Genomic DNA, 23,177 nt, shown 5'->3' with positions numbered 1-23,177 from the left:
CCAGTCCCTGCCCTGGGGCTGGGTCCGAGCCAGCGCCCCCTAGATGGGTCAGGCCCTGCGTCCCCTTCCCCACCCAGTAAATTACACATCAGTCCATAATACACATCAAATGTCCCGGGGGGATTCCCGAAGCCATGCACCCCTGTGATTGGGGGGGGAACACTTGATTTCCTCCCCTCACACTGCCCCTTGGGGTACTGAGCCAGAGAAAAGCCTCCCACCCCAAGGGCAGAGGATTTTTGGGGTGTCCATGACACAGCAGGGCCCAGAGCCCCCCCAAGTCCAAGCACTGAGAAACGGGGCACCCTGGTGGGGGGGGGCGCTACTGATCCGAGGAGCCAGGGGAGCTTGCGGGGGGCTCCCCAGCCGAAGGGAGGTTTGCGGGGTCCCTGAGATCGTCTTCATAGTATTCAGCCTGGCGGTATTCCCACAGGCGCAGACAGCCGTCCCACTGCCGGAGGGGGAGAGGGAGGGGTGAAAGCGCCCCCAGGAGCCTGTCGGGGTCCCCCCCGTTGGGCAAAGCACCCCCCCGCTAGGATCCCCCCCTCTACCCTGCCGGGGTCCCCCCCTCGGGCAGAGCATCTGCCACTGGGTTCCCCCCTCGGGCAGAGTGTCCCGTCCCCCCCCGCTGGCATCCCCTCCACCCTGCCAGGGTCCCCCTCTCGGGCAGAGCATCCGCCATTGGGTTCCCCCCTCCACCCTGCCGGGGTCCCCCCCTCAGGCAGAGCGTGCTACAATCCCATTTCCTCCCTGCCGGGGTCCCCCTCTCAGGCAGAGTGCCCCCCCCACTGGGATCCCCCTTCCTCCCTGCCGGGGTCCCCCTCTCAGGCAGAGTGCCCCCCCCGCTTGGATCCCCCCTCCTCCCTGCCAGGGTCCCCCCTTGGGCAGTGCCCCCCCGCTTGGATCCCCCCTCCTCCCTGCCAGGGTCCCCCCTTGGGCAGAGCGTTCCCCCCCGCACCGTGTCAGCACCCCAGGCAGAACGGCCCCTGTCCCCCCCCCCCACTCACCGAACTGCTGACGATCTTCTCCTCGTAGGGGTGCCAGCTGACATCACGCACACAGGCCTTGTGATTGGTCAGTTTCTTGATGATCTGCCCACTCAGGAGGTCGTACACTGGGGGCAGAGCAGCACAAATGAGATTCCCCTCTCCCCAGCCCACTACAGTGGTACATGCCATTTGTCCCCCCCACCGCAACATATACAATGAGCCCTCCTGACCTTGCCCTGGTTGGCTGCCCCCACTCCCCATTTCGCATAGAATGGTACAGTATCGTCCACTGGATCCCTTCCCCCTACAGCATAGAGTGGTACTGCCCACGTCGCCCCTGCCATGAATGTAATAGTACTGCCCAACTCTCAAACATGGAAGGAATGGTCCTTCCCAGTCATCCTCCTCCACTTTGAACTCAGTGGTACAGTCCAAAGCCTGGGCACCTCCCCCCCATGGCACCTCCTCCCCTGCTTTGCCCCACTCCCCCCCACCAGTGGCTCCACCATGTGTATGTACACTGGTGGCCCTGGCCCATGTCACAGCCCCATCCCCACCCTCCTACAGGCAGGACTTCCTGTTTGGCCCTTGGCTGGTGGGTGGGACTTCCTGTTTCGCTTCCGCTCTCTTTGCCTTTGCCCAGGGGGTAGGCGCTGCCCCTGCCTCACTCACCCACCACCTTGCCGGTGGAGCAGCCGCTGTAGATGTACTGCTGGCCGGTGCTGTGCGGGGGCGAGAAGCGGCAGCGGATCAGCGTGTGCAGCACACCATGGCCCCGATAGGTCATCAGGGAGCTGTCGCCCGGCAGCTTGGTCTTGCGCCAGGCTGGAGATTGACAGGGTTAGAGCCAGCCCACATTCACACCAGATCTGTCCCCAGGGCGGGACTTCCTGCTTCGCTCCCCCTCCCCAAGGGGCAGGCTCAAGGCCACCATGCCACTCTTTATGCCACTTCCTGCATCCTCCTTGACCTCTGCTCTCTGCCTCCCCTTCCCTACCATTGCACTCCACTTCCTCCTTCTTACCACCCACTTCCTGCCCCACTCCACGGTAGCTGAACAGTGCCTTTCCCATGCCTTTCCTGTCCCCCCTTTCCCCAGAACACCACCTGGTGCCCCCACTTCCTGTCCCCGTCCCCTCCTTTGTTCCTCCCCCACCTAATTCCACTTCCCCTCCCTGCCCCCTGCCCTGCTTCCCATTCCACGGCCCCTGCCCCCTTCCTGCCCACCCCACTTCTCACTCCTACATGTCCTCGTGCTGACCTTTCTTGGGCACCTGCTGCCAGCGGTAGTCCCAGTTCTGCTGGGTGACGGCCTGGCGCGACGCCTCCAGCCCCTCGCGCCCTGAGAGCCGCCGGATGTCCCACAGCTTGATGGTCTGGTCCTTCGAGTTGGAAATCAAGTAGCGGGCGTCTCCCTGGGGCAGAGGGAGGCAGAGATGTGTCAGCACCCTGCACCCAGCCCTCTCTACCACAGGGTGGGATTCAGCCTCCACGGGGCGCTCACCTTGCTGTCGATGAAGGTGATGCCGTCCTGGTGGCCGGCCAGCACGCCCACTGGCTTGGGGTCGTCCTCCCGCATGGTGCGCCGGTCCCACACCTTGCAGATGGCGTCGTCGCCCCCAGAGAAGAGGATGTGGGAGCTGCCGTCGGCAAAAGCTACGGCGTTCACGTCGTCCTCATGGGACTCAATCTGGGGCGGGGGTGAGGGGTTACACAGCATTGTGGGTAAGCGCCCTCCATGAATATTCCCTGCTCTCTTTGCATTGTGGGTAGGTGTGCTCCCATAATCCTCTCTATCCTATCCAGGGCAGTCCAGCTGCTTTGCATTGTGGGTAAGCCACCTCCCTCTCTCTGCTCTCACACCAGGGACCGAGTGGGGCCCAGCCGCTTTGCATAAACAAACTAGGGAAATACATCCTAGATGGAGCTACTAGAAGGTGGGTGCAGAACTGGTTGGAAGATCGTTCCCCGAGAGCAGTGATCAGTGTTTCACAGTCATGCTAGAAGGGCCTAACGAGTGGGGCCCTGCAAGGATCGGTTCTGGGTTTGGTTGTGTTCAATATCTTCATCAAGGATTTAGATAATGGCATAGCAAGTACACTTATAAAGTCTGTGGATGATACCAAGCCAGGAGGGGGTGCAAGTGCTCTGGAGGATAGCATTAAAATTCAAAATGATCTGGGCAAACTGGAGAAATGGTCTGAAGTAAATAGGATGAAATTCAATAAGGACGAATGCAAAGTGCTCCACTTAGGAAGGAACGATCAGTTGCACACATACAAAATGGGAAATGACCGTCTAGGAAGGCGCACTGCGGAAAGGGGTCTGGGGGTCCTAGGGGATCAAAAGCTAAACAGGAGTCAACAGTGTGACGCTGTTGCAAAAAAAGCAAACATGATTCTGGGCTGTATTAGCAGGAGTATTGCGAGCAAGACACGAGAAGTGATTCCTCTGCTCTACTCCGCACTGATTAGGCCTCATTGTGTTCAGTTCTGGGAGCCACATTTCAGGAAAGATGTGGACAAATTGGAGGAAGTCCAGAGAAGAACAACAAAAATGATTCAAGGGCTAGAAGACTTGAACTATGGGGGAAGACTGAAAAATTGGGTTTGTTCAGTCTGGAGAAGAGGAGACAGAGAGGGGACATGATAACGGTTTTCAAGTACATAAAAGGTTATTACAAAGAGGAGGGAGAAAGATTGTTCCAAACCTCTAAGGCTAGGACAAGAAGCAATGGGCCTCAATTGCAGCAAAAGAGGTTTAGGTTGGACATTAGGACAAACTTCCTGTCAGGGTGGTTAAGCACTGGAGTAAATTGCCCAGGGAGGTTGTGGAATCTCCATCATTGAGGATTTTTTTTAGAGCAGGCTGGACAAACACCGGTCAGGGATGGTCTAGATAATCTTTAGTCCTGCCATGAGTGCAGGGGACTGGACTAGATGACCTCTCGAGGTCCCTTCCAGTTCGATGATTCTAGGATTCTGGGTAAGTGCACTCCCGTAATCCTCTCTCTCCTCCCAAAGGCTCCCAGGACAGCCCAGCACATTTGCAGAGAGGATTCTGGGAGGGGGCTTACCTGTGGGTCCTCTCAAGGGCAGTCCAGCAGCTTTGCATTGTGGGTAAGTCCCCTCCCAGAATCCTCTCTGCTCTTGCTCAAAAGGGCCTAGCTGCTTGGCCCTGTGGCATTAGCTCTTTGAAGATCATTTCCCTGCTCTGCTTCCCTCCTAAGGGCTGGCGCTCAGCTAAAGAGGCGAAAGGGGACAGGTCGGCAGGGCTGGGGATGCTGCTCCCGGTCTGGGGGTGAGCACTTCTGCGGTCACTCCGCAGTGTGGAAACAGGGAAGAGATGGGAGCTCAGGGATGCCTCTGTTGCTGGAGTTAACGTTGGAAGATCAAGCTGAAAGGGCTGCGGGCTGAAAGATTTCACAGCCGCTCAGGGGAGAGCAAAGGGAAGGAAGAGCCGAACACCTGTGGGAGCTGCATCACACCCGCCCTCGATGGTGCTTTTTAGTCAAACAGCACAACCAGCCACTCCTGAAGAAAGGGCAGCTGGGCTGGGGCCACTTGGCTTGAAACTCGGATTTCTGGCGAGCCCAAAATCCCGGAAGCTGGGACCCAGCCGGTTTACTGCGGCCTCGGCCTCCAACGGGAGGCATAGCTTAGCAGGAAACAAAAAGATGCAGCTGAACTTTAGCCGGAATTATGGAGAGCAGATTCCTGACTCTGAGGTGAAACTCACAAGCCTGGTTTGCCTACCATGGCGTGGCGATCCGACGCCATGGGACTCCCTCTCTTCTGTATCTCAGCTGGGGTTGGGTTTCCTGGGGAACTCCAAAGCAGCACCCAGGGGCCATAACGAGGCGGAACAAATTGCTAGGATCAGCCAGCGCCTGGCACGGCCTCTGAATAGGGGACAGAGCATTTGGCAGGAATCTTACAGGGGGGCCAGGCTTTCAAGCTAAATGTGCTGCTCTTGAAAGGATTGTCCAGTCAACAGAGTGAAAGGGGGAGACAAAGTTTTTACTGCTTTGTAACTTCAGCGCCACCGTAGAAGGTGCTGGGAACAAAGCAAACGAGCCCAATCTGAGCTTGGATCAAGGAGAGGAATTCAGACTCCAGTCATATGCAGGTCGAAGATCAACTGCATTACGTGAAGGCAGCAGCCACTGAACTCTGAACCCTTCCAGCCAAGGCTGGGGAAGGAGCAGGATGGTTTGGGAGGTGCCGATTCGAACGCTGTGACCTTCGCACCAGCCGCTGGAAGGCATCAGTGCCAAAACGAGAACATGGGGTCTGAAAGCTGTAGTGGACAAGAGGTGAAGTCTCCAGAAAGAGCCGCTGACACTCGCAGCTGGAGAGAAAAGATGTCCAGTGGTGACGACATCTGAGCACCTACTTAGTGACTAAACCAACTACCGGACCAGTGAACGCGTCCCCGGGATGTCCTTCTTATGTCTGTCACACGCCACAGACTTTTTCCTGTGCTTTCTCTGAAGCTAAAAAAATGCAGAATCTGTGATGCCAAAACTTTTTGCTAATTTGAGCAGGTTTCACCAGATTGTTTGGGTTGGGAGGGAAAAGGAAAAAAAAAAAAAAGTGCGAGAACCTCTCCCCCAAATCGAAATGTTGTGTGTCTCCATTTTCCAACTTTCTGCTCAGTCTCCTTTCATTTGATTAAAACCAAATGTTTTTGAACGGTGAGCAGTAAAACAACTCCTCTTGATTGTGTCAAAATGTTTCACTCCACCCAGAACTAATTCTTTTCCGAGCTGATCCATCAAAAGGTTTGGATTTTAGGCCAATCCGAAGCAAAAAATGCATTTTGGAATCGCCAGGGAAGCACAGAAATCCATTATTTGCACTGCTCCACCCTCTCCATCCAGGGGTTATTTCACCTCTGAATTTGCACTGGTGCGACCGTGGCTGGAATGCCATGCCCAGGGTTCAGGGAAGAGCTACGAGAACGATTCAAGGTTTGGGAAACCTGCCTTCGAGGGATAAGCCAAACCAGTTAAGCTCCTGGAGTCTGACAGAGAAGGCTACGGGCTGACTCAATCACAGTCTATACAGGTTCCTACGTGGGGAACAAATATTTGCTAAGAGGCGCTGCACTCTAGCAGGCAAAGCTGTGACAAGACCCAGGGGCTGGATGCTGAAGCTAGACAAGTTCAGACCAGAAATAAGGTGTAAATGTTTAACCATGAGAGTAACTAACCATTGGAACCACTTATCAAGGGGCATGGTGGACTCTCCGTCACCGGGGATTTTAAAATCAAGAGCGCTGCTCTGGGAATCACTGGGGATAGGGTGATCTATGAGCCGCAGTATCTAGGGCAGATGAGATGAGCACGCCAGTCCCTTCTGCCCGTGGGATCCAGGGTTTTTTAGTTTCACACAAAGCCCCGGCACAGCTGAGACGGCGCTTACGAGCCAGCGGGACTCCTGGGCGCGTGGCAGGAAGCGACGGACCATTGTACCACGTCAGTCCCGGTTCCAAGGGGAGAACGCAGCACTTGCAAAGGCTTGGAAATCGACCGAAGAGGTCAAAGGGGACAGGTCTGGGGCGCCGAGGTAGGAGCAGAATTCGGGGGGCTCGGCAGCAGGTGCGTGGCAAGCTGCGGCTGCTCAGTGTGGGATACACAGTTTAATAAAACTCCAGTTTTTAGACGTGTTCTGGGGCTGGAAGCGTCTGTGCAAAGAATCCGCTCTGCTGTCACCAAGGGGCTCCCAGCGCACCAACCCGCACAGCGTTGGGATAAGCACCCTCCCAGAACCCTCCCTGTCCCCAGTGTGTCCGCCTGCCCCCCAGCAGGGGAGGTACCTTGAGGGTCCGTTTATTCTGCTCCCGATCGAATACGTAGACGCACCCGTCGTTAGCCCTGGGGAGGGGAAACTGAGGCATCAGGGAGCGAGGCTGGAGGTGGGGCAAGCTCTGAGGGGTACAGAGGGTGACCCCGCCCCCCCGGTGGAGAGGTATGAGCCTGAGGGGTGCCTAGCTGGTCTAACCTGGCTCAGTGGGGCTCACTTTGCTATGCATTGTGAGTAAGAGCCACAGCGCATGGCTAGGTGGTCAACTGCTGTCCCAGAATCCTCTCCGCTCTCGCCCATGGGCCTTTTAGAAAGGAGTGGGAGGGACTCCCAGAAGTCCATTGTGTGCAGTGGCCATCCCACCATGCATTATGGGTAAGGGCTGTCCCAGAATCCTCTCTGCTCTCACCACATGACCAGATTGGAAATGCAGGAGCCCACCTGGGCTGCTCCTGGCTTTGGAGGTGCCCTTGTGACTTACCCGCCAAGCACCTCCCGCCCATCGGAGGAGACCGTGAGGGAGAAGACAGCGAACCGGCGCTCGTCCGGCCTGTGATGAGGAAAGAGACACTGAAATCCTGTGGCTGGGGGAGAAGGGGTGGTCCTCAAAGTCCATGAATCTATGGATCCCCCTGCTCTTCCCCTTCCTTCATGCCTCTGGGGAGAACGGGATGGGAATGCATTGCCCCCCCCATGTGCTCATTTGAAGCTGATGCCCAGCCTCCACTCATGCTTCAGGGCTGCAGCCTGCAGGGGTCAGGAAGCAATCGTGATGGATGTCTGGCCAGTTCCATTTTGGGTATTCCCTCCCCTCCATCTTCCCCTGAGGCACAAGGGATCAGCCACAGCAGGAGGTGGGACTCGAGGGAGTGGGCCAGGGACCTGAGGGGGCTCAGGGAATCTTTTCCCTCCATGCCTGGCTGGTGGCTCTTTCTCCCATGCTCTGGGTCTAACTGATCCTCCTATCTGGGGGTAAGGGAGTGGTCTCATCCCAGGGCAGATTGTCAGGGACCTAGGGTCGGGGAGGTGGAGGTGGGGAGAAGACTTTCTCCGTCTGCAAGGTGGGGCATACATGGCCGGGCAATCGCCTCCACCCAGACCACAATGACCAATAGCCCCTTTAATCCCCCCATATCATGATAGCTGACCTCTCCAGCTCCTCATATCATGGCACACCCACCCCCCCATTACCTCAGATCCAGTGCCGTGTGGACGTTTCCATCACCATAGATGTTACAGATGTGAACTGGGGGAGGGAGGGAGGGAGAAAGACACTGGTTAGTGCTTTCTGCCTGGGGACAAGGCTAAGGGAGACTTCGCCCCCAGTCCCTACTCACTGTAGTCGGACCAGCTGGAGTAGAGGAAGTGGCCTCCGTCAGGGGTGAAGGTAACATCCAGGACGCTCCAGCCCACGTCCCGTGCCCGGACGCTCTTGAACTTCCGGAAGCCTCCGTAGCGGCAGTCGTACAGGCGGATCGTCTGGTCTGGGAGGGGGGCAGGGAGAGAAGGGAGGGTTTAGGAGGGAAGATGCTAGGATGGCCTTACCCACAATGCAAAGCAGGGAGGGGGCAGTGCTGAGTGTCTACCACACATTGCAGGACAGAATGGTTTCTGGGAAGACTACTCACAATGCAAAGGGATAAGCACCCTCCCAGAATCCTCTCTGCCGCCCCCAAGGTGGCCCAGCCACTGTGCACTGTGGGAAATGCCCTCCTAGAATCCTCTCTGCTTGTCCAAGAGCTCCCTACACAGCTCAGCTGCTTTGCATTGTGGGTAACAGCCCTCCCAGATTGCTCTTCTGAAGGACCCTCAGATGGGACCAGAAAGGATTCTGGTAGAGTGATTACCCACAATGCACAAAGGCATGACCCTTACCCACAATGCCAAGTGGGTGGGTGGCACTGCAAGCCGGTACTACCCCCTTCCGAAAGGCAGAAAGAGAGAAAATTCTGGGATGTTGTTTACCCACAAGGCCAAGCCGACGGGCAGCAGTGGGAGTCCTGTGGCTAGAGCAGAGGGGATTGTGGGTAACCTGATAAACCACCCCAAATGCACCTACCCCCCCATACCTTGACAGGCAGACATGAAGAGCTGGCCATCCCTGGAGTAGACGCCACAGAAGGCCTTCTGGGAGTAGGAGTCAGTGAACGCCAGCTGGTTGGGCAGAAAGCTGAGGGGGTGCAGAGAGCACCGGGTCAATGGGGAGTCTCCTGCCAGTGCCCCCCCCCCGACCCCACTCCACCGATACTCACTGGGACATCACACGGGAGCGCTCGCCCGGGGAAAAGCTGCTGCCGTGGCACAAGCCCCACTCTCTCTGCAAAGGGAGCAGAGTGGGGGTGAGAACCCCGGAGTCTCAGCAGACCCCACCCCCCTCCAGCCCCAGGGCTCCCCTGCAGGAGGAGCCACGTACCTGGCGAAGGAGCTGGGGGATGCTGCGGTCAGCTCGCCTGCAGCCCAGCATCCCATTCGCCAGCTGGATCTGGGTTTTGATCTCGTTACTTTCCACATCCCGTGTGTCAGGCGCAGAATCCACTGGGGGGGGGGGGGCCAGAGAGATGTACCAGGCATAAATAGCAGCAGAGAATAGAACCCAGGAGTCCTGGCTCCCAGACTCTCCCTCGCTCTAACCACTAGCCTGCATTCCCCATCCCAGAGCCAGGGATAGAACCCAGTCCCCCCGCTCTAGCCACTAGCTCCTGCTCCCCTCCCAGGGCTGAGGACAGAACCCAGAAGCCCTGGGTCCCAGCCCTCCCGCTCTGACCACTAGCTTCCAGTCCCCTCCCAGATCTGAGGGCAGAACCCCAGCGTCCTGGTCTGTACCTGGGGGGTTGTAACGGTCTCCCAGCCGCCCCTCCCAGGCACTGTCGTTGTCATCGTCCGAATCGGACAGCGTCTGGACCACCTGGACACTGGCTGCGCCTCCGCCCTGCACCAACCGAATCTGACCTCTGCGGGGTGCAGAAACCAAAGCTCATTCATCAGCTCAACCTTCCCTTCAGCCCCCTCCCCAAACCCTAGCCCAGGAGGTTTCTGGCATCACGGAGGGATAGAACCTAGGAGTCCGGGGTGCACCACCTAGAAACTTGCCTAAGTGTCCTGGTGTGAAGCATTTGTTGATTCTTAGGCTAGAAGGGAGCCGTGTGATCATCTGGGTCAAATCCCCTCGGGTCCTGCATGATATTCTCCCAGCACCATAGCTTTAGGGGCACAGAGACTCCCTGGGAGCTCGGGGTCACCTGATGAGTCACTATTTAATTCCAGTCCCGAAGAGGTTAGATCGGAGGTTTCCCCTTTTCCCGCCTGCCCCCCACGTGCTGATGGTTCCAACTGGATTTTCTGCTTGCGTCTCACAGGATCCCGCAGGAACAAGGTCTGCCAGGGCCAGTCAGGAAGCGACTAAGGTCGCTTTCTTCCACTGATCCGATCCGGCAGCAGAGTCATCGTTGCATTTACACTGCACCCTGTCTTGTGATTCCACTTGGGAGGGGAAGGGAGACGCCCCATAGCCCACTCCCTCTGCCAGCTGAGGCCAGATCGGAGCCAGCACCATGCTGGGGCAGACGTAGGGTTGCCAGCCCTCCCAGATGGGCCGGGAGTCTCCCGGGATCAGCCTCGATCTCCCAGAGGCTACTGAACCCCATTCGGGAAATTTTAGGCCACTAAAAGTCGAGTGGCGCAGTGGGGCTAAGGCAGGTTCCCTGCCTGCCCTGGCTCTGTGTGGCTCCTGGAAGCAGGTGGCACCTCCAGCTCCTAGGTGCAGGGGAAGCCAGGAGTCTCTGCGCACTGCCTCCACCCTGAGTGCCGGCTCCACAGCTCCCATTGGCCGGGAACCGCAGCCAATGGGAGCTGCGGGAGCTGTGCCTGCAGGCAGAGGCAGCACGCAGAGCTACCTGTCTGCCTCCGAGCCTGGGAGCTGGACAAGCCCACACTTCCAAGAGTCGCCCCCCCGAAGTAAGCGCTGCCCAGAGCCTGCACCCCAAGCCTCTTCCTGCACCCCAATTGCCTGCCCCAGCCCTGAGCCCCCCCCTGCACCCAAACTCCCTCCCAGAGCCAGCTCCCTGCATCCCACCCTGCACCCCACACCTCTACCCTTCCCAGGCTGAACCTGGAGCCCACTCCCACACTCCGACCCCTCAGCCCCACTCCCCAGCCCACACTCAAGCCACTGCCCCAGCCCCGAGCCCCCCACACCCAAACTCCCTCCCAGAGCCTGCAACCCAAACCCTCTCCTGCACCCCAACCCACTGCCCCAGCCCTGAGCCCTCCCTGCACCCAAACCCCCTCCTGCACCCCAACCCACTGCCCCAGCCCGGTGACACTGAATGAGGGTGGGGGAGAGCGGAGGATGAAGTGAGCAGGAGGCGTGGCCTCAGGGAAGGGGCGGGGCAAGGAAGTTTTGCAGTTAGACAGTTGGCAACTCTAGGCAGACGGAAGGACTCCCTGTGCAGCACACAGGGGAGTAGGCAGTAAAGTAAATTACCTGCGCAGCAGATATGCCAGCACCTGGGCCAGATCCACATCTTCGTCCTCTTCCTCCTCTTCCTCACTCCGAAGGAGCCTGGAGCCCCTCTGGGGCCTGCTGTCCTGGGGGTCCCGGCCCCCAGAGCTGGCCCTGCTGCTGCTACGGGAACCCATATTTATGGCATTGTTTGGAACTAGGCTCAGGGTCGGCTGTGTTGGCTCCTCTCCCACTCCCCCCGCAGCCAATCAGGAACAAGAAGCTCCCTGAAAGGAAAACCTTTAGCCACTACTCAGAGGCCTTCAGACTTAGAAGACAGTACTGCCTCCACTCAATACACTTCAGCAACCTACCAATCACAGCCCTTTATTCTCAGGGGACAGTACTGTCCTCCTTAATATACCACAACCACTCACCAATCACAGCCCTTTATTCTCAGGGGACAGTACCATCCTCCTTAATATACCACAACCACCCACCAATCAGCGCCTTCATACTCAGGGGGCAGTACTGTCCTCCTCAATATACCACAGCCACCCACCAATCACAGCCCTTTATTCTCAGGGGACAGTACCGTCCTCCTTAATATACCACAACCACTCACCAATCACAGCCCTTTATTCCCAGGGGACAGTACCGTCCTCCTCAATATACCACAACCACCCACCAATCAGTGCCTTCATACTCAGGGGACAGTACCGTCCTCCTTAATATACCACAACCACTCACCAATCACAGCCCTTTATTCTCAGGGGACAGTACCGTCCTCCTTAATATACCACAACCACTCACCAATCACAGCCCTTTATTCTCAGGGGACAGTACCATCCTCCTTAATATACCACAACCACCCACCAATCAGCGCCTTCATACTCAGGGGACAGTACCGTCCTCCTTAATATACCACAACCACTCACCAATCACAGCCCTTTATTCCCAGGGGACAGTACCGTCCTCCTCAATATACCACAACCACCCACCAATCAGCGCCTTCATACTCAGGGGACAGTACCGTCCTCCTTAATATACCACAACCACTCACCAATCACAGCCCTTTATTCTCAGGGGACAGTACCGTCCTCCTTATACACAACCTTATATACCTTATATACACCTTATATACCACAACCACCCACCAATCAGCGCCTTTCATACTCAGGGGGCAGTATTGTCCTCCTCATATACCACAGCTACCAACCAATCACAGCCCTTCAGAGTCAGGGGGCCATTGTGCTACATACGGCAGCTGCCCACCAATCAGATCTGTACATTCTGACCCCCTCCCTTCCCCACCAATCAGAGGAGCCTGTACTCAGGGGACACACTTGCTCCCCTCAATATAGCACAGGAACCCACCAATGACGTGTTAGCAGCCATCCACCAATCACAGAGCCTTATACTCAGGGGGCACTCTTGCTCCCCTCAGCGTGTCCCCCACCAATCACAGGGGCATGCTGACTGCACAACCAACCACAGCCTCGATTCTTGCCCCCTCTCATATGCCAGCCTCTAATCCACTAATCAGCGCCTTCTACTCTCTGCACCAACCAGGGCGCCTCTTACTCAGGAGCGCCTCCCACCAATCAGAGCGCCCTATATTCCCCCAGGCCCACCAATCAGAACGTTCCATATTTAGGGGGACACTCTTGCTACCCCAGTCCACAGCCCAGCTCCCTTCCCCCCATCACCAATCAGAACCCACCTGACTCCCCCAACAGGCTCCTCCCCCTCCCCTGCGGGCCGGCCATGGCCAATCGGAAGCCACTCCAAACTCTTTCCCCCCGCCCGAACCGCGAGACCTTCCTCACCCTCCAGCGCTCGCGGCGCGAAGCCTTGTTTACATCTTCAGCGCTGTAGCCGCTTCTAACGGAGGACGAGAGGGGGAGGGGCAAGCGCGGCGCACTCTGATTGGCTCCTCCTCTCAACATCAGCTAGGTTAGAGGGCGTTGTAGAAAATTCGGACACGTTGATTGGCCCTCTACCTTCGCGACAGTTCGCTGATTGGGTTGAGGATGACAGCTTTGGAAAGGCGGGGCTATGGTGAAGCCCGGCTCTCTGATTGGACAGTTACAATATGACTGGCACTCCAAACGGGGAGGCGGGACAATGGTTATTTGGTTAACATGGAGTGATTGGTAGCCTAAAAATAGCCCTCGCTCTCTGATTGGATAATAGTGACCGAAGGCCTAATAATTGCCCCTTTAAAGAAGGCGTGGACTCTCCTGATTGGACACTAAAAAAGATTGACAGGCTACGTGTAGACAGGCTCCCGAGGGTCACTGATCCTTTGATTTGATAAGGGCCTGGTCGAGACCACAGACTGGGAGGCGAGCAGTGAGCGCGAGCCAGCTCCCTGATTGGACAATGGGTCGGTGATTGACGGGACAGGAAGGCGGGCCTGAGAGGATCCTGGCTCCCCGCATAGACGGTGTTTTAGGATTGACGGTCACCAGGGGGCTCCGCAGCTCCTGATTGGCTGGGGGAAGCTACTGTGGGGAGCCCCGCCCCGCCTCGCGGCCAGGATTTATACCCGGCCCCTAGCGCGCCTGGCCCCGCCCCCTCTAGCGTCACTTGTTACCCGCCCCTAACGCCCCCGGCCCCGCCCCCTCCCCTTGTGACTTGTTACTCGCCCCTTAGCGCCCTCGGCCCCGCCCCACCCGAGCCCCGCCCCCCGAACCACGTGGGAAGGTCATTACTGTGTCCTGTGAATACTGTGCGGGTGCCTCAGTTTCCCCTCTGCAGTTCATAAGTCTCTAGGTGGGGGGGCAGGGGGTGTGATTGGTGCAGAGCCCTAGGGGGCAGGTGTGATGGGGTCTGCCCAGAGAATGGCCGACGCCCGGTCTCCTGGGCCCCTCCCCGGCAAGGTGCCCAGTGACGGGGCTGGAGAACAAGGGGTCAGGTGGCTCCTGGCCCGGGAAAGGGGCAAAGGCAGAGGGGGGGCTGGAGAGTGTCTGTTTGGAGCTGGCTGGGGAAATGGGGGGAGTCCAGAACCGGGGTCCAGCCTCCCCTCCCCAAGATGGACCTGACTTAGGGGTCCGGAGTCGGTACCTACAAGCTCTGTCCTACGCCGGGTTCCTGCCGCTGGCTGCGGCGTCAGGGGGCAGGACCCTCAGGCTCCCCAGGACCCCCCGGGGGGACTCGCTGCAGGATGCGCCCAGGGGGACGGGGACGCTGGATGGTCTGGGGTCAGGCCCAGGAAGGGGGAAGCCTGGGAGCCAGGCTGTTCCCAGAGGAGAATCCCCCGAGTCCCGGCTGGCTGCGTGGGGAGCAGCTCCCGAGCATCCCCCCGGACCCTTGGAAACTCCCTCACCCCAACCCTCTGCCCTAGCCCTGAGCCCCCTCCTACACCCTTCATCCCCAGCCAGAGCACTCACCCCCCCGCATGCCAGCCCTGAGCCCCCTCCTGCACCCTAAACCCCTCATCCCCAGCCCCACCATGCAGCCCTCACCCCCACACTCCACCCCTCTGCCCTGGCCCTGAGCCCTTCCCACACCCCACAGCCCCAGCCAGAGCCCTCACACTTTTACATCATTTAAAAATATATATACTGGCTTACAAGACAGGAGTCTGGGGGCAGGATTTGGATCCATTCTGGGCACCACCAAAAATTATGCAGACCTATCCCCCCCATACCCAGCCCCTAATGCCCTCCTCCTTGGCCCCATCCCGTGACCTTTTATACCTGGCCCCTAAGACCCCTCACCCCACCCCATCCAGTGACACTTTATACCGTACCCCCATCCCCCCACCCCTCACTAACTTCAGCCTTTGCTCCCCCGCATTGCCCCCTCCCAGTCTCTGCATTTATCCTGGCCCCAGGTCAGGCTGAGCAAAAAGAGGCCAAAGTCCCCATGTGGCCCCCGCCTGCCCATCCCTCTCTGCCCCGCTCCCCACTCCACTAACCAGCCGTCGGCCTCCAACTCCTTTTATTGGTTGACACTCGTGTCTCGTTAACAGTGATTAGTAACCAAACCTCACTGTGCAGTACCCAGAGCCCCAGCACTGAACCCTATGTCGCTTCCGCTCCTGCCTCCACTTCAGCCCTGCCTGTGCCCAGGAAATAGCAGCTGTCACTGGTGCCCCTCAGGGGCCCTTCCGCAGCTTGTCTGCCCCGGCTCACCCCCCCTTCGCCCAGCTGGGCCAGGGTTGGGGGTGCCACCAGGAGCCGTCACACCCCGCAATTAAGGCAAAATCTACCTCAGTGTCCCTTAGAGGGGCAGGTCTGGGGCCAAATGCTGGAAAGGAAGGGGGGGGCGTTGCTGAGCTCACCTCAGCTTGATGGCGAGAGCCCCCCAAGAGGGCTGGTGCGGCTGGAAGAACCGACCAAGGACTCGGAGAAGACAGGGGCTTGGGAGGTTCCAGTTTAAGGTGGGACTCAGGGCTTAAAGAGAAATGGACAGGGTGTCCTGGTGCAGTTAGATGAGGGATCGCAGGAGAGGACTGGTGGCAAGAGTTGAGAATTTGGCCGGTGCCCCAGCTGGGGAGGGGCGTTGAGCACTGGGGTGGTGATGGAGAGGTCTGGCATATCCTGAGTTGATTTGGGGTTAATACTGCTTAGGAACTGGGCTTGGGCTGAGTCACGGGTGGCCAAGGGCCTGTGCGATTGAGAGATCCAGCCATGGACGGTGGTTCCTTTTTAGTGTTGCAACAGGGGCACACATCATGGTTCAAATCAGCCTTACCATCAGAGCTAAGCCTGGAGGACGCTAGGTTTGCGTTCGTGTGCTGATGTAGGGTTTGGTGAGGAGAGGCTTGGCCCCGGTTTGTGTGAAGAGCTGGACCCAATGGTCACATCCAGCTTGGACGGTCCAACCTCAGAAGTGATTATATGAAAATGTGGCTGGAAGGAAGGTCAGCCTTTCAAGGGGACAAGATGGCTGACTCATGAGCACGGAAACAAGATGGCAGAACCATGGTCAAGAGGAGAAATATGGGCAGCCCACATCCAGGAACCAAGATGGTGGACATAGTCAAGGAAACAAGAACAGCCAATCCGTGTCAAGGAAAGAAGAAGGCCGTCCCATGTCAGTTGACGATGATGGCAGAACCACAGTCAAGGAAAGATAATGGCCAGCCTATGCTAATTGAAGATGGCCCACATTGAGGGAAGAAAATGGTGGAACCATGATTAAGGGAACAAAATGGCTGACTCCTCAAGCAAACAAGATGGCAGAACCACGGTCAAGCATAGAAGATGGCCAAAACCCATCAAGGGAAGATGACAGCTGACTCGCAGCAAGGCACTGAGATGGCAGCGGCGCTGGGCAAGGTGGGGGAATGCTATGTAAACAAACTCCATGAGGGCTGTGTCTTTGGCGGGCCACCTCCCTGCCCCCCCTCACATCTTCTTCACCCGGCTCTCCAGCCCCTCGAGTTCCCCCATCACCTCTCGGGGCAGGTCGTCATTGACCTGCTCGGTCAGGTACTTGCGCACCTCCCGCACCTCCTGCTCCCAGAAGGCCTTGGGCAGGGAGAAGAGCTCTTGGAAGTCCACCTTGGCCAAACCCTGGAGGTTAAGGGCCCCTTCCTGAGGCACATAGCCGATGGGCGTCTCCCGCGCACTTTCCTCCCCTTCCACCCGCCGGAAGATCCAGTCCAGCACCCGTGAGTTCTCCCCGAAGCCCGGCCACAGGAAGTTGCCGGCCGCGTCCTTGCGGAACCAGTTGACATGGAAGATCTTGGGCAGACGGACCCCACGCCGCTCCTCCATGCCCAGCCAGTGCTCCAGGTAGCGCCCGAAATTGTACCCAAAGAAGGGGCGCATGGCGAAGGGGTCGTGCATGATCACCTTGCCTAGAGGGGGGGCGGAGAAGCAGGGAGGGTAGGTCAGCCAGGGAGCTATGGGTAACTAGGGATGGCAGGAATCTGCCACAAAGGATTGTGGATAATCAGGAACGGTGGGAGGGCAGCACAAAGGACTGTGGGTAAATCAGGGGAGGCCATTGCAAAGGACTGTGGGTAAATCAGGAATTGTGGGAATCTGCCACATTGGACTGTGGGTATTCAGCAAGAGTAGGGCTCTGGGGCAATGAATTATGGGGTATTTGGCACTGCAGGACTCCAGTGCCAAGGACTGTGGGTAGCCTGCCATCGCGGGACAGTGGTGCAGCGGATTGTGGGGAGACACGGGGGTGGCGCAATGGGCACTACCCCTCAGAGACTTGGAGCTCCTGTTTCCTGGGGCGGGGGTGTGAAGGAGCGTGGGACCCAAGCAACGGGACCCAGGCTTCCGGGGGCCTTTACCTTTGTGTTCGGCAGCCGCGGTGGACTCGGACCTCATGGCGCTGCCCACAAAAACGCCGTGCCGCCAGTTGAATGCTTCGTAGACCAGCGGCACCCCTGGGGAGAGGGGGAGAGCAGCGTGAGCCTGCTGAGGGACCCAGGAGTCCAGGAGGAGGCGGGAAAGGAGGCCGGGGGGGTTACCTTCGGGTCTCCTCCCGCCAAAGATGATGGCATCAATGGGGACGCCCTCGGGGGACTCCCAGGCTGGGTCCATGATGGGGCACTGGCGGGCCGGGGCGCAGAACCGGGAGTTGGGATGGGCACACGGCTCCTTGGCACCTGGGGCAGAGAGAGAGAGGTTGGGGGCACCGTGGGGAAGGGCTGGCGGGGGGCGCCATCCCGCGGGCAGTGGGAGGGAGGGGGAAGTGGCCATGGCCCTACCCGGCGCCCAGGGCCGCCCCAGCCAGCTGGTGATGGAGGTGCCAGGGGGCAGGACCTGGTCGATGCCCTCCCAGTAGACGCCCCCCTCGCTGGTCTCGCCCACGTTGGTGAAGAGGGTGTTGCGTTGTATCGTGTGCATGGCGTTGGGGTTGGTCTTCATGGAGGTGCCTGGCGCCACCCCGAAGAACCCGTTTTCGGGGTTGATTGCCCGCAGCCGGCCTGAGGGAGAGGAGAAGGGGTTAGCTGGGGGATCCTCCCTGGGGGTCCCCCCCATCACCACGCTGGATCCCCCCCCACCCTCTCCCCAAATGGGCTCCCCCCTCCCCAGCCCTTCACCTTGGGGTTCCCCCCACATCCCCTCTGCCCCATCCCAGATCTGCTGCCCCCATCCTCGGTGTGTCCCCCCCAACACTTCACTTTTGCCTCCCTCCCTGATCTCACCCTCGCTGTCAAACTTCATCCAGGCGATGTCGTCCCCGACGCACTCCACCCGCCAGCCCGCCAGCGTGGGGTTCATCATGGCCAGGTTGGTTTTCCCGCAGGCGCTGGGGAACGCGGCTGCCACATACCTCTTCCGACCCTCGGGGTTGGTGATGCCCAGGATCTGGGGGGCCGGGGGGAGTGGGAACATTAGGGGCTCGGGGGGCTCCCTGCACCCCACCAGGGAGAGCACAGGGGCAGCAGAGAGCAGGAAACTACCCACAATTCTTTGCAACATGGACGTGGGCTACCCAATTGTCCACAGTCCTTTGCAACAAAGCCCAGCTGCTCCAAATTTACCCACAATCCTTTGCAACACACTCTCCAATTACCCACAGTCCTCAGCATAATAGCCCTACTGTGGCCAATTACCCACAATCCTTGGTGCCTGAATCATCCTGGCCCACCATCTTTTACAACAGGCTCTTGCTCCCGAAATTACCCATCATCCATTGCACCATTCTCCTCGGTGACTCACAATCCTCTGTGTTCATGTGCTGGGCACCCAGATTACCCACCGTGCTTTGCAACAGAGGCTGACTCCTCCCACAAGCCTTTGCACCCACCTCCTGCATGAGCTAATTACCCATAATTCCCCTCTGACCCCCTGCACGGGGCCAGTGCCCCCAGGGGTTGAACTGGGGGGCCACTTGCCCGTCCCATTGGCGTCAGACACAGCCCCATTCGCCTGGGATGTCAACAGGGCCCGGGCATTTATTAACTAATATTTGCTCGTTAAATATCCGGGGAGTGAGGGTGTAAACACAGAGTGGCCTTTGGTCCTGGCCTGCCAGGTTCAGACCGCAGGAGTCCTGACTCACAGCCCCTCCCCCTGCACAGCCAGGGAGAGAACCCAGGAGTCCTGGCTCACAGGCCCCTCCTCCCCCCCGCTCTAACCACAAGACCCCACTCCCCTCCCAGAGACAGGGAGAGAACCCAGGAGTCCTGGCTCCCAGCCCCCTCCCCCTGCTCTAACCACAAGACCCCACTCCTGTCCCAGAGCCAGGAAGTGAACCCAGGAGTCCTGGCTCCCAGCCCCCTCCCCCTGCTCTAACCACAAGACCCCACTCCCGTCCCAGAGCCAGGGAGTGAACCCAGGAGTCCTGGCTCTCAGCCCCCTCCCCCTGCTCTAACCACAAGACCCCACTCCCCTCCCAGAGCCAGGGACAGAACCCAGGAGTTCAGTCTCCCAGCCCCTCCAGCTCTACCCATTCGACTCCACCTGTGCTGGGGATGGAACCCAGGCGTTCGGGCCCCGCCCCTCACCAGCATGTGTTCGGCCAGCCACCCCTCGTCCTTGGCGATGCAGGAAGCAATCCGCAGAGCGAAGCATTTCTTCCCCAGCAGCGAGTTCCCACCATAGCCGCTGCCGAAAGAGACGATCTCCCGCCTGTCAGGGACGTGGGCGATCAGGGTCTTCTCGGGGTTGCAGGGCCAGTTGTTCACCAGCTCCTCTGGGGGGTGGGAAGCAGAGATGGGGGATTAGACGGTGAAGGTGGCTGGGGTATCGTCCCGCTACTCGCACCTGCAATCAGGCGGGGTTAGTACTGGAGGGTGACCCCACCCCGCCCACCAAGGTTGGGCGCCAAGCTGTGTGTCGCTCTGGGGGTGTTATCTCACCGCATCCACCAATGTTAGGGGGCTGCATGTCTCTCTGGGGCATTTCCCCCCCCCATGGGACGGATTGGGCTGTGTGCGCCCAGGGGAGTTATCCCATCGCACCCACCAACAGCCCAGGACTCACCTTCCAGGGGCAGGGGGCGCCCCACAGAGTGGAGGCACTTGACAAACTCCCCCTCGCCCAGGGCACGGAGGACGGGAGCCCCCATCCGGGTCATGATCCGCATGCTGGCCACCACATAGGGGGAGTCCGTCAGCTGCACCCCGATCTTCGAGAGTGGGGAGCCGATGGGGCCCATGCTGTAGGGGATGATGTACATGGTGCGGCCTGGAGAGCGAGACAGAGCGATAGGCATAGGGAGATGGAGGCCTGTTTCCTGCCCCCCTGGCACACCCTAGAGGGGAAGGGCCCATCACCTTTCATGCAGCCGGGGAACCGGTCATCCACGGCCTCCTGGAAGGCTTTGGGGTTCATCCAGTTGCCCAACTGCCCCTTGGCGTTCCCGGCGGGGATGGGCACCGTGTCCCGCTGGTTCTCCGTCACGATCACTGTCTTGCTCTCCACCCGCGCCACGTCCTTGGGGTCCGTCCGGGCCAGCCAGCTGGGCGGGGAAGAGCCAGGGAGTCATTCCACCCTCAGCGCCCCCCGCCTCCAGGGACCCAGGCACGGTGGGGAGATCGGGATGGGGAACGGGACCCAGGCGTCCGGGACGATGCTGCAGTCCCTGTAGAGGGAGGCTTCAGGATGGGGAACGAGACCCAGTGTCCAGGACAGGGCCACAGCCCCTGGGCGGGGAGGATTTTACGATAGCCAAGAGCCTATTGCAAAGGGCTGTGGGTAACTGGGGACAGCAGGACAGGGGATCGTGGGTAATTTGGCCCCACCAGTGCAAAGGACTGTGGTTAAATTGGCACAGCAGGAACCTGCCGCAGAGGATTGTGGGCAGTTTGCAAGAGCAGGAGCGGAGGATTGTGGGTAGTTTGTAGGAGTGGGACAGTGATGCAAACGACTGTGGGTACTTTGGCTTGAAGGTTGGGGAAGGGAATGGACTGATACGGAGCAGGGGACCCAGGTGTCCAGGAGGCACCTACCAGTTCTCATATTTGTCCAGCTGTTTGATGACACCTTCATCCTCCAGCAGCCCCAGGATGGCCCCATTCTCAGCCTCGGAGCCGTCGCAAACGTGAACGTTTTCGGGCTGGCACAGCCGCACCCCGTGCTCCACGAACGCCCGCAGCCGGCCCGGCAGCTGGCCCAGGTCCCCGCTTGGCACCCGCAGGGCATGGGCCAACCGGACCGGCGCCCCCCACCAGCACCGCAGGGAGCGGGCACCCTGCCTGCAACGGGGAGAGAGGGTGAGAACAGGCTGGTGCCAGATCTTCCACAAGAGCATGGGAGCTCGCACAAGCCTCTCTGGGTATGCACAAGAGCACATGGGCTTGCAATGAAGTGTGCACACGTGCTCACGCTCCCACGTGGCAAAGTCCACAAGAGTGCATAGATTTTCACAAGTGTGTGTGTTTACATGTGCTTTCATAAGCACTCCTGGCAGTGCCTGATGTGAAATAATCTTGCAAATGCGTCACAAAGAGGCTGTTGGGAGCACTCCAAGTGGGAGGCCAATTTGCACAACACTCATGGTGCCAGGACATGTGGCAGTGACTCTACGGTGGGCGTGCCAACGCGTGTCCAAGGTGCAGAAGCCCGCATGCATTTGCACAAAGACCTGCGAGTGTACAAGGAGAGCGACTGTGTTTGTGTGAGGGCATCAGCGCCGTGTCAGACCCCACACACTTGTGACACGCATGTCAGAGCATGCACAGGCAGCCCCCGCCCCACCAGGCAGGAAGGGAGCTCCGCTAGACTGGACCAAACCTGCCCGCTGCCTAGCACTCCCCCATGCCCCTCACATGGCCTCGGGGGCAGGGCGTGTACCCCACAGCAGCCTCTGGTTGGCAGGCTGCCTGGAGCAGGGGTGGGGACAGCTGGCAGGGCAAAGAGCAAGAGGCAAGACACGTTGTCTGGACTTTCACCTGGTGGCCGCTGGGGATTCTGGATAGGCAGATGGGCGGGGGGGGGACGACAGGGGGCAGTCCCCCAGAGGGGGATCGGCCAGGACGTGCTGTCCCAGCGCTGACCCTGGGGACACTTGCCCGCTCAGGGGTGGATCCCAGCCAGAGAAAAGTGGCTGCCTCTGGGGAGGGGCACAGCCACACATAACGCAGCAGCACCCTCCCCAGGGCCGGGAGAGCAGGGGGGGGGGGGGGGGCTGCGGGTCGGGAGTGAGGGGCACCCTTCGGTCTCCCACCCAAGCTCCTGCCCGGCCCTGACCCGGGAAAACAAAGCCCCATGGACCCGCTTTGGACCAGCCCCGGTCCGGGAGGGGGGGGCAGGGGGCGGAGCCGGGGGAGGGGCAGGTGACGTGGAGGCAACACAAGGAAGTGAGGGCCTGAGCCCTGAGAAACACAACACAGGATTCCCCCCCTGCCCCCTCCAGCCCTGCCGGTGCCTCTCACTCCCGACCTGCAGCCCCTGCCCCCCCAGCCCTGGGCGCCCATAGAGCGGGCACTGCAGGGAAAGGCAAAGGGAGTAAATGAAGACGGGGCAGAGGAATGGGGATTCGGGGTACACATGGGGGTGCAGGAGGACGGGGGCTCGCAGGCACATGGGGGCACATGGGGGTGGGCAGGAGCACGGGGGCTCCGGGGCACATGGGGGTGCAGGAGGATGGGTGTTCGGGGGCTCGGGGGTGCAGGACGGGGGTTCGGAATACACATGGGGTGCAGGACGGGGGTTCGGGGGCACAGCGGGGTGCAGGACGGGGGTTCGGGGGCACAGCGAGGTGCAGGAGGACGGGGGCTCAGGGGCACGGAGGTGCAGGACGGGGGTTCGGGGAACACAGGGGGGTGCAGGGGGACAGACCGATAGGGGCGCACTCACCCCAGAAGTCGGGTGTACGGCGCGGGCATCCTGCCTACTGTGCAGAAGGGACCCAAGCGTCCGGGTGCCGCTCGCAGGGGGGCGGTGGCACCGTTTTAAGGGGGGAGCCGCCGAGCGGGGGGCGGAGCGGGGTCGGGGGGGCTCCCCCTGCGATCGGTCGCTCCCGCCGCTTGCCCCGGCTCTCATTGGCCGCTCGGGGCCAGGCCCCCCCCCG

The 23,177-nt window shown here is 59.5% G+C and overlaps 2 protein-coding genes across 3 annotated transcripts; both read right to left on the bottom strand.

Moving 5' to 3' along the window:
- Positions 1-6: 6 nt before the first annotated feature.
- LOC115639776 (DDB1- and CUL4-associated factor 11-like) lies at positions 7-13,171 on the bottom strand. Of its 2 annotated transcripts, none has more exons than XM_030542746.1 (15): positions 13,067-13,171; positions 11,280-11,524; positions 9,620-9,747; positions 9,210-9,331; positions 9,049-9,113; positions 8,866-8,966; positions 8,134-8,280; positions 7,988-8,042; positions 7,278-7,346; positions 6,810-6,867; positions 2,494-2,679; positions 2,251-2,404; positions 1,662-1,814; positions 1,008-1,114; positions 7-451 (listed from the first exon to the last, which is right to left on the bottom strand). In XM_030542746.1, the coding sequence occupies exons 2-15, from the start codon at positions 11,432-11,434 to the stop codon at positions 323-325; spliced, it is 1,629 nt and encodes a 542-aa protein (XP_030398606.1). In that variant the 5' UTR covers positions 11,435-11,524; positions 13,067-13,171; the 3' UTR covers positions 7-322. The 2 variants fall into 2 exon arrangements, with proteins under 2 accessions (XP_030398606.1, XP_030398607.1); XM_030542747.1 differs by having other exon boundaries at positions 11,280-11,537; positions 13,067-13,141.
- A 1,997-nt stretch (positions 13,172-15,168) lies between these two features.
- Positions 15,169-22,992, bottom strand: PCK2 (phosphoenolpyruvate carboxykinase 2, mitochondrial). Its single transcript, XM_030542753.1, has 10 exons — positions 22,964-22,992; positions 21,115-21,360; positions 20,440-20,624; positions 20,147-20,350; positions 19,669-19,856; positions 18,364-18,526; positions 17,923-18,141; positions 17,683-17,820; positions 17,503-17,598; positions 15,169-17,052 (listed from the first exon to the last, which is right to left on the bottom strand). The coding sequence occupies exons 1-10, from the start codon at positions 22,990-22,992 to the stop codon at positions 16,598-16,600; spliced, it is 1,923 nt and encodes a 640-aa protein (XP_030398613.1). The 3' UTR covers positions 15,169-16,597.
- Between the last annotated feature and the right edge of the window lie 185 nt (positions 22,993-23,177).

Source organism: Gopherus evgoodei, unplaced genomic scaffold (genome assembly GCF_007399415.2).
Source record: "Gopherus evgoodei ecotype Sinaloan lineage unplaced genomic scaffold, rGopEvg1_v1.p scaffold_122_arrow_ctg1, whole genome shotgun sequence".
Lineage (NCBI taxonomy): Eukaryota > Metazoa > Chordata > Testudines > Testudinidae > Gopherus > Gopherus evgoodei.
The sequence above is the reverse complement of the archived record's forward strand: the minus strand, read 5'-3'. Positions and strand labels throughout refer to the sequence as shown.

What these genes read in the sequence shown, in the direction of transcription:
- LOC115639776 (XM_030542746.1), bottom strand. Translation starts at nt 11,434, where the DNA reads ATGGGTTCCCGTAGCAGCAGCAGGGCCAGCTCTGGGGGCCGGGACCCC. An exon ending in CACACGGCACTGGATCTGAG is followed by an intron (nt 7,347 to 7,987) that starts GTAATGGGGGGG and finishes TCCTCATCACAG; the next exon opens with GCCGGACGAGCGCCGGTTCG. An exon ending in GGGCGGGAGGTGCTTGGCGG is followed by an intron (nt 6,868 to 7,277) that starts GTAAGTCACAAG and finishes TCCCCTCCCCAG; the next exon opens with GGCTAACGACGGGTGCGTCT.
- PCK2 (XM_030542753.1), bottom strand. Translation starts at nt 22,992, where the DNA reads ATGCCCGCGCCGTACACCCGACTTCTGGG. An exon ending in GTTCCCCGGCTGCATGAAAG is followed by an intron (nt 20,351 to 20,439) that starts GTGATGGGCCCT and finishes CTCGCTCTCCAG; the next exon opens with GCCGCACCATGTACATCATC. An exon ending in GGCTGGCCGAACACATGCTG is followed by an intron (nt 18,527 to 19,668) that starts GTGAGGGGCGGG and finishes CCGGCCCCCCAG; the next exon opens with ATCCTGGGCATCACCAACCC.